Raw genomic sequence first — 8944 nt, 5'->3', positions numbered from 1 at the left:
CATGCCAGGATTCCCTTGGATCCATCAGAGATAGTTGAATCTGGCAGTGTGACAATGCCATGAGAAGCTCATTACAATTACAAATATTGAAGACTTGCCAACAACAGTGTCAGTTTTACCATCCATGCCAAGAACGGGTCCTTGTGTTCCGTGTCATTGTACACAGGATTATAGAAGAACATGAATCACATCGGAGGTCCTCCCCCTCATATAATTACACTGAAACTCACAGATTTCTAGCAAAGTCTCTGACACCGTGTGGATTTTAGGAAACTCCATAAAAACATTCCAAGAGGCCGTGCATTTCTTTTCATTTTTAGTGTTAGGATTGCAGAGAAGACGCCATCTCTGGGCCAACTAAACCCCACATTTTGCACTCCATTTCTTCTCTTTTCATAGATGGGAGCCTCCTAGTTCTTGTTTGGTATCAGCCAGTAATATTGTACAATAAGGGAAATAGAGGGAAAATAAATGTCTGCAGGAAAACCATCCTTTCCTTTTATTTCCCCCTTTGTATGGGGGGGGGGGGGGCACAGCTGGGGCTGATTAGGAACATCGGGAAGGACAAGGTGTGTTAATCAGCCGAATTTCAGATCCATTATTGTAATCACCGCCCTGGAAGGGTTTTATTAGCAATCAGCTACTTTATAATCACTGAGATGGCAGAAGAAGGAATTTGCATCTCACCAGAAAACACAGAACATTGCAAAGACCCAGAATGTTATATTATTATTATATAGTGCCAACATATTACGCAGCGCAGTACAATATTTAGCGAATATGGAGAAGAAGCTGCAAATAGTGGGGTCACCCGAGACCTTAATTCTGAGAATTACACCACAGATTTCCTAAACCAAAAAACAAAAAGCTGCCGTGACAAATCCACAAAGTTCATTGTTTATTAGCACAGAAGGATTTATAGACCAGATACATCCTAATATAGAAACATTTATCCCACTGTACACCCAGAGCCGCTGGTTTATAGACCGGATACATCCTAATATAGAGACATTGATCCCAGTGAAATAGTGAGACTATACAACACATACAGAATTTTATGGTTCCCTTACAAACAAGTCGTTATTGGTGAACCTACAGCAGTAGCATTGTATCTTCCTTATTGAGGTATATTAAGACTTCTTTGGGCAAAGTGAATCCTATCTTATAGGAAGGGAAAGTTCAATCGTTTAGTGAATTATTATTCACCATGAAATTCCCCAATTACATTACTTTTCAGTGAAAGTAAGGTGAATGGAATATTCTTTACATGGGCTTCATTCACTTCTCCCATGGTTGGTCCTTCTCTTCGTCAGGCCGTGCACCTTCCTCCTACGTATGTCCTCCGTGCAGATAAATATCGGCAACATTGCAGTGTAAAGAGTTGTACAATCCCTTTCCTCACAATTGTGTGACCCGAGGAATGTGCCATGGCCTGCTCTTCTACATTCACTTGACACCTGGGAGAATACTGACACCTGGGAGAATACTGACACCTGGGAGAATACTGACAATGGGGAGAATACTGACATTTCCCACCTGTTGTTGGGACCTTTTCAGAGGCCATCAGTGGCGGGCAGCGAGTTGACGTTACGACTTCTACTGATCCATAGAGGGTTTCCTCAACTCACGGGCATTGGCCTCCTGCTCCTTTACTAGATCATTTCCTGCATCACCTGGGCCAATGGTGAGCCATCACCTGAGCCATCACCTGAGCAAATGCTGAGCCATCACCTGAGCCAATGCTGGGCCAATGGTGAGCCATCACCTGAGCCATCACCTGAGCAAATGCTGAGCCATCACCTGAGCAAATGCTGAGCCATCACCTGAGCCAATGCTGGGCCAATGGTGAGCCATCACCTGAGCCATCACCTGAGCAAATGCTGAGCCATCACCTGAGCCAATGCTGGGCCAATGGTGAGCCATCACCTGAGCCATCACCTGAGCAAATGCTGAGCCATCACCTGAGCAAATGCTGAGCCATCACCTGAGCCAATGCTGGGCCAATGAGTGAGTGAATATTCAGTGGGAGCTCTGGAGAGTTGCCTTTATATTCAGCTGGAATGCTTTTTCTTTTCCAACTGGACATGGAGGAATGCCAGAAGCCACACCTTATCTCTGTTGTAGACATATTGCAGGTATTAACACGTTTTTCAGAAGCCATGACATCTTATTGTTCTGGTGTCATATTCACTGGCATGCTCATCCCATAACACCTTCCAATTGAAACCATTTCATACCAAGTTGAAAAGATAAATCCAGGAAAGTGTCAGTGGCCCTCAGTGTCAGTGGCCCTCAGAGGTCCCCCACCACGAACAATAAGAGTCAGAGGAGACAGATCATTTTCACATGACAGTTTTTGAATGAAGGAAGATGAGACACAAATACACCTGGATCCGCCTGACAGTTTGTTGCCGTGTTTTGGTTTGCCACTCATTACCTGAACACAGAAGATGGAAACCTGCCGTCCATTCTGTGCCGTCTATTTATTTTTCCATTTGTTTAGAAGACGAAATGCTAACAGAAGCGAAATCCTCCATCTCTGACTGACGGAGACGATACTCCGCCAGCACTTAACTAATACAAATGACAACCGCATATCTAGTCCAGCAGATAGTGTGAGCGTACGTTGGGCCCTGGTCAGACATAGGAAACATCTGCTTCCCTGTGCAGGCCCGCCAGGAGATGACAGGGGACACAATGGCCTGCTCGGGGACACTTTCCTGCAGCAACTCATTACAGTACCCACAAAGGACTTCTTCTCATTTCGTCATTTTTCAACCTGTCAACAGACAAACTCAAACCCTGTTCATCCAAAACGGGAGAAGAGGGCCCTGCAGACAGAATCACTACCCATACAAATGTTTGACCTTTAGGGAAATGACAAGACAAAATCCAATACACAATATGAAGAGCCGAGTCTGGAAAAATCAATTATTCTGGATAATTCTGAGTAAACTATTTCACTTTTTCCCACTTTGACAAAGACGCAGCCCTGCAGCTCTGCCAACTGATAAATACCAAATACAGAGATAACATTTCCTAACAATCTTCCCGGAATTCTCATAGAAATGTATAGAAGACAAATAACCCAGAGATTGGGCAGCTCCAACATTTATCTAATTATAGGCAGCAAAATGCAAAGAATTCAATGAGAGGGGCCCCGGGACAAACTTTCCTCTATTATTGATCTGCATTAGAGACTGATGACACCCTGAAACTCTGACACTAAAACCTTTAATACTGACAGTATAGAGCATAGCAGGGATGTCCATGCGGGGGAGAAGCCTCCACCATACACTGCTAAACTTACCACAAGTAGAAAAAAAGCTGAAGCTCAGAAATTTATGTTTAGAATGTTTCAAAATTACTCCTAATTCGTGTTTTTGCATCTCAAACATTTACCATAAGAACAAAGTGGAAAAGGCCAGATAAAAAACCCAGAATAGGGAACCTGTGTGCTGCAAAGCGTCATACTAAAAATGTTTCATGTCTGCAAATGTGTTAGGGTAATGTATAGCAAAGTAAACCAAGACATTTCACCAACTTCATCTTTTCACTGTCTCTTTCACTCACCATCTATGTTGTCAGCCGTGACCTGAGCTATTGCTGCTACAAACCCAAAGCCTCTGCTAAGTCCTCAAGGCTGATTCTTGGATTTCCTCCTAGGAGCTCAGGTGTAATAATCAATATTATATGTATCCTTCCGAATGTCCATGATTACTTCACCTGCATTCTGGGAGATGATCCAGAGAACATGGCCTGCCAAGGAGTCCAATATTGACCTGAAATCCCACCGAGGGGAGAGCCCAGGTGAGAGGAAATCCATCTATTTGCTTATTTTCTCTGATTTGGGTTTGTGATACTTTTCTTATTTCCCGCAATTTATTAATGAATGTCATTATATTTGTTAAAAAAGAAACCTTTCTAGAAGATAACCTTAGTGCGGACAGATGAACTAATAACGATTCATTATTTGCCTTTTATAATCTTCATTTTATACAACTCCATCTGTGTCTTTAATTTATATATTCCAAATAATATATTGTCCATATATAGGAAATTTCCAGTGCAAAGAGTGGAAGAAAACATTGTGCTTCCTGGGAATACAGCATTGTCACCAATCTAAGATTGTCTAGTAGCCATGTCTAACATCTACTGGAGTGAAACACGGGGTAGTGACTTTTCACCCAACATCTGCCATCTGTGATGAGTGACGAGTTCAGAATTCTGTCTAGAAAAGGAGGAGATCTGCTGCTGCCTCCTGGAAAATCCCAATTGCCTCTCCAGTTATTCAGGGATTGCTGTGCACTGTAGGTGAGAATTTAGTGAGATATTTAGGGGCCCCTGAGTATTGTGCGTGGGGACAAACATGCAGCCCTGGGTTTTCATTTACAAAGGAACGATCAATTATTTGTTTGACCCCATTGTCTGGATTTCTCTACCAATGCAACAAGTCTATCAGGTTCAGGAATTGATTGCCACTTGATACCTTGATGTAAGAACGAGGAAGACATTCCTCATGCACAGATTCACACACATTAACAACGAATTGTTTGAGCTTTTGGTGGAGTGGTGGGATGAGTGGTGGGATGAGCGGTGGGATGAGCGGTGGGATGAGTGGAGAGATGAGCGGTGGGATGAGCGGTGGGATGAGCGGTGGGATGAGCGGTGGGATGAGTGGTGGGATGAGTGGTGGGATGAGTGGAGGGATGAGTGGAGGGATGAGTGGNGGGATGAGTGGAGGGATGAGTGGAGGGATGAGTGGTGGGATGAGTGGTGGGATGAGTGGAGAGATGAGCGGTGGGATGAGCGGTGGGATGAGCGGAGGGATGAGCGGTGGGATGAGCGGTGGGATGAGCGGTGGGAAGAGCGGTGGGATGAATGGAAGGATTGTGCAGAATGATTGACCTGAAAACCTTTGTGTAGATTAAGTGTAATAAAACATTGTGAATATCTTTTTGAACCTCTGCCAATACACACGTAAATATCCACTATTTTTCTCCTCAGAATGGGGTGTCATGGTAGTCAAATGGTTAATAAATTGTAACCCCTTTTTGCCAGCAAGCACACTTCCCCTCCCCTTGGGCATTAATTGAGAGACTTGTCAGTAATCAATCAGGTTTCAGCATAATTAATTCTGGTATGCCTAGGCAATGAAAGAATGAAAAGGGATTTATGAAGATCTGTTCATGTGACATTCATGTATAGCAGATCCGGTCAGCTCACTACTTCTACATGCAGTCAACATGCTGCTCACCAATCTGCCCCTTCATTCCTTTACCTTGCTTCTCTAAGCCCATACTCCCGCAGGCGAGCTCAGGGTGGCTGAGCAAGAAAAGATTTTATAGTTTTATATATTTGTATAGGTAAGATAATTTTAGGAGAACAACCCTCCGCACTACATTTCTGCATGGTTTTCACATACAAAGGTTTTTTTCTTGTTGCTGGTATAGCTTTCACTTGGATGTCTTACAGGTCAAAGACATTTTCTCCATCCATACAGAAAATATGGCAGAAGGTTTACAGAAGAGTTGATTTGCTTTCTTTGTGCCAAACCTGCAGGCGTAAAATACAAAGAAAAGACTTCATGGAATCATTATGATTTCCAGTTACTGGCTAGGGACATGGTAAGCCACACATCGGAGTCTTTGCAGCAAATCTCACTCTTTTTTTAGTGTAGAATCCGGTTCGGTTCGGTTTGGAAGAACCAAAAGGACCAATCGTGGTATTTGGGCAATCTAGAGGGGAGTTTGGACACTAATAAAGGGGTCTTCTGAACCTAAGAAATGCATTATTAACGTGCACAGTAAAGCCCATGTCCACTACTTCAATCTTACGGATGAAAACTAGGGATGTTTGGCTCACTGCACACAGATTTACCTTTAAATCTAACACATCATTAAAAGACAGAGCTTCTCACGGACATTATGAGTCAGGCATTTATTGCTAATTAGAACAAACTGCATTTATTCTTTCCTATTGTAAGAAAAGAATCATTCCCTGAAAGGAGACCTAAGTACCCCATAATCGCCTCTCTGGTTCCGTCACCCATCACTGTGCTGCCCCTGGTAACACGGAGATAAAAAACAACATTTATGTGAATGTATGCGTTACATCCAATAATGCCTGCTCACCATGAGCGACTGTTTTATATGTAAAAGTTCTTGATGATAGACGAGAAGACAAATAGGAGGCCATGGGAGGTGCCATATGTATGTTTGTAATTGTGACCAGGAACATATTAATGTATAGAATTTTTTAGGATATGTAGGTTATGTCTACTTATAGCACAAAGTGCTCCGGAAACAACCGACAAGGGAACCAAAGAATTTGCCTAATCAGCAGAATTCTTTGTTCCCAATTTTCCCCCCATTATACCCCAAGGGACAAAATCCACAGAAGCAGAATGTGAAACATCCAGAACCCTGAGAGTCCGATTGGTGAATTCCTAATTAAACATAGAGGTGCTGTGTCCAAGCTTTTTATGTGACATGAATGTATTCCTTCCACCCCAGGCATTCATCATACGGAGTCACTTACAAAGAGTCCAGGCTATGATCCACAATGCAGAATAAATGGAGGTGAGAACTTTTCAGTTATTGTCTATAGTGCATAAGCCAGTCCAAGTGCATGTTAGGCAAGCAGAGGGTTAAATTGAGTGTCCTTATAATCGGAATAAATTGGGGGATTCTTCAAGCCGGCAACCTTGCTGCTTAGTAGTCCTTGTGCACACGGCATGTGGCTTGTATAATAGTAAAATATTAGTTAATGCAACTTTTCTGGACCCTTCAGCTTCAGTGTGTGGACTTTAAACTGGAGTTTATGTTTTGGCAAAACACACTGACCAGGGATGTCCATATGTCAATACTAGGCTACGGTATGTGTGCCAGCTACAGTGCATTAGGCTGGAGCGGGAAATTATTCCAACCGTGACAAAGCGAGGTGACACACAAAGTGCAGTCAATGGCATATCCTAGCTCTCATCAGATTCTTCATTTAAACCTAATGAGATCCCCATAGTGATTTTCAGCATGACCTGTCAATGTAGTTTATTAATTACTACAGAACCATTAATTAATGTTTAGTACTGGGAAGAGGAAGTAACAATCTAATCAAAGTATTATTATTACACAGTATTTATATAGCGCCGACATATTATGCAGCGCTGTACAAAGGCCATAGTCACAATCTAATGTCAAATGTCATTACCACAGTCTAAGGTTCCTTTGGGTGCAAGCTAACTACCCTAACTGCATGTTTTTTGGGATGTAAGAGGAAAACCAATGTATCCAGAGGAAACCAACGCAAATACTGGGAGAACCTACAAACTCCATGCAGACAGTGTCCTGAGCCACCGTGCTGCCCATATCATATTATTGCATCCTTCTCCCTCCATCAACCCAATTTATTTCAAGACTGTGACCAGGCGGCTCTTAGTCTGTCATTTCATTCTGTCCGTCACTGTATTTCACGCCTTTTCTCCCGATAGGAAAGCTAACAATGGATATATACATGATGCATAACACCAAGTACAATAAATCATAAGGAAAGTGAGAGGCTTTTAGGCAACAAAAAATGTTTCCATTAACAAACTGATCTTAACATAGCTATTATTTTCAGAACATGATATAGATTATTAGTCCGGTTGAGCTATGTTAAGTTTTTGTTGCCTAAAATCCTTTCTTCTCATCACTTCCCCAATGAGTTATTGTTTACCACGTAAGGCAACAACTATTATAAATGTTTTGGGTTCCTTACTGCCATAAATAACATAAAGTACATAATAAGGCTCTCACATAAGGAAAATATACAAAATGCAGAAGTGTGATGGGACATGCACTATTAGCGTGTAAGTGTGAGTACCTGTCATGGTCCCATCGCTTATTTCCCATTTTACTCACCCAATCCATTTCTGAGTCCATCAAATAAAAAAGTCTGGATTTTAATGATATGTGAATATTTGGCAGCTAGACCCTCCAATATGTATTAAAAAATCCCGAGAAGAAAGGGATAGGCGATGACCCTTCCACAAAAAGCATTCATACCTGCCTGATGACTCTATGGAACCGCCAAAATCAGTGAGCTCAACATTCACAGTATCATCCCAGCCTGGCCAGTCAAGATGGCCAAAGGTCCCAACTAGGAAGATAGCAAGGAAAAAGATGGCGGTGTCTTTAGATGGAAGGTGGACGGGTGAGTATAATGGGACTTTTACCAAGGACTGAAAATAAGTCCTGGGGCACAAGGTACTGTGCAACATCTTTGTTCATGAGGGAAACAATAAAAAATAAAATGATTGATGAAGGCACTTTATAATTATAAGCAAAGGAAAATGAAGGGCTTCAAGGCCCCATAAACATTTAACACATTAATAAACCTTGAAAGAATGTAAAACGCAATCAGCAAAAAAGAATTCTGTCTAAATCTGGGGCATATTATAAGAACAATCCAGAAGGATATACCTGAATACAATATGGATGACATCAATATTGTTCCAAACCTATAAAATGTGGAGGTGATATCCACCAGAAAAGTGTCTCCTGTGTGTGACTTCTAAACAACACAATCATTATCTTCCACTTCACAAACAGTTCTATGAATTTTATCATCAGAACAGTCGCCTAACGCCATTAACTAGGTACGGGCAACGTAATTATCATGTTTGGCTGTTGTACATCGGGAACAATATGACATCTCCACCTTCAGAAGATCAAGTTGTACAGTAAATGAGATGATGGAGGCAGGGGGCCCGGCAAAGTGAGATAATTCTACAACAGGAGCCCACAAATCTGCTCTCTGAGGAGCAGGCCCATCCAAGCCACCCACCCCCACCCAGTCATTTCACGACTCCAGACATCGGCCTATCCACCAAACAGCACAGAGAAAACAAAAATCCAACATTGAGTCAGCTCCCTTCATTATCTTCTTTGATAGCACGCTCACT

At 42.2% G+C, this 8944-nt stretch overlaps 1 protein-coding gene across 3 annotated transcripts in view; it reads right to left on the bottom strand.

The window, feature by feature from the left end:
- LOC140341089 (opioid-binding protein/cell adhesion molecule homolog) overlaps window positions 1-8944 on the bottom strand; it is a 224381-nt gene that overhangs the window by 143415 nt on the left and 72022 nt on the right. Inside the window, exon 1 of one of the 3 annotated variants that reach the window (XM_072426628.1) lies at window positions 1537-1593. The exons of the other annotated variants lie outside the window; for them this stretch is intronic. Within the exon in view, the coding sequence (XP_072282729.1) occupies window positions 1537-1564 (28 nt within the window). The 5' untranslated portion in view covers window positions 1565-1593. Of the gene's footprint in view, window positions 1-1536; window positions 1594-8944 lie in introns of those variants that run through there. 3 annotated transcript variants of the gene reach the window in all.

The sequence above is a fragment of the Pyxicephalus adspersus genome, chromosome 11, assembly GCF_032062135.1.
Source record: "Pyxicephalus adspersus chromosome 11, UCB_Pads_2.0, whole genome shotgun sequence".
Lineage (NCBI taxonomy): Eukaryota > Metazoa > Chordata > Amphibia > Anura > Pyxicephalidae > Pyxicephalus > Pyxicephalus adspersus.
Note: the sequence above shows the minus strand (reverse complement) of the source record. Positions and strands in the feature narration are given on the sequence as shown.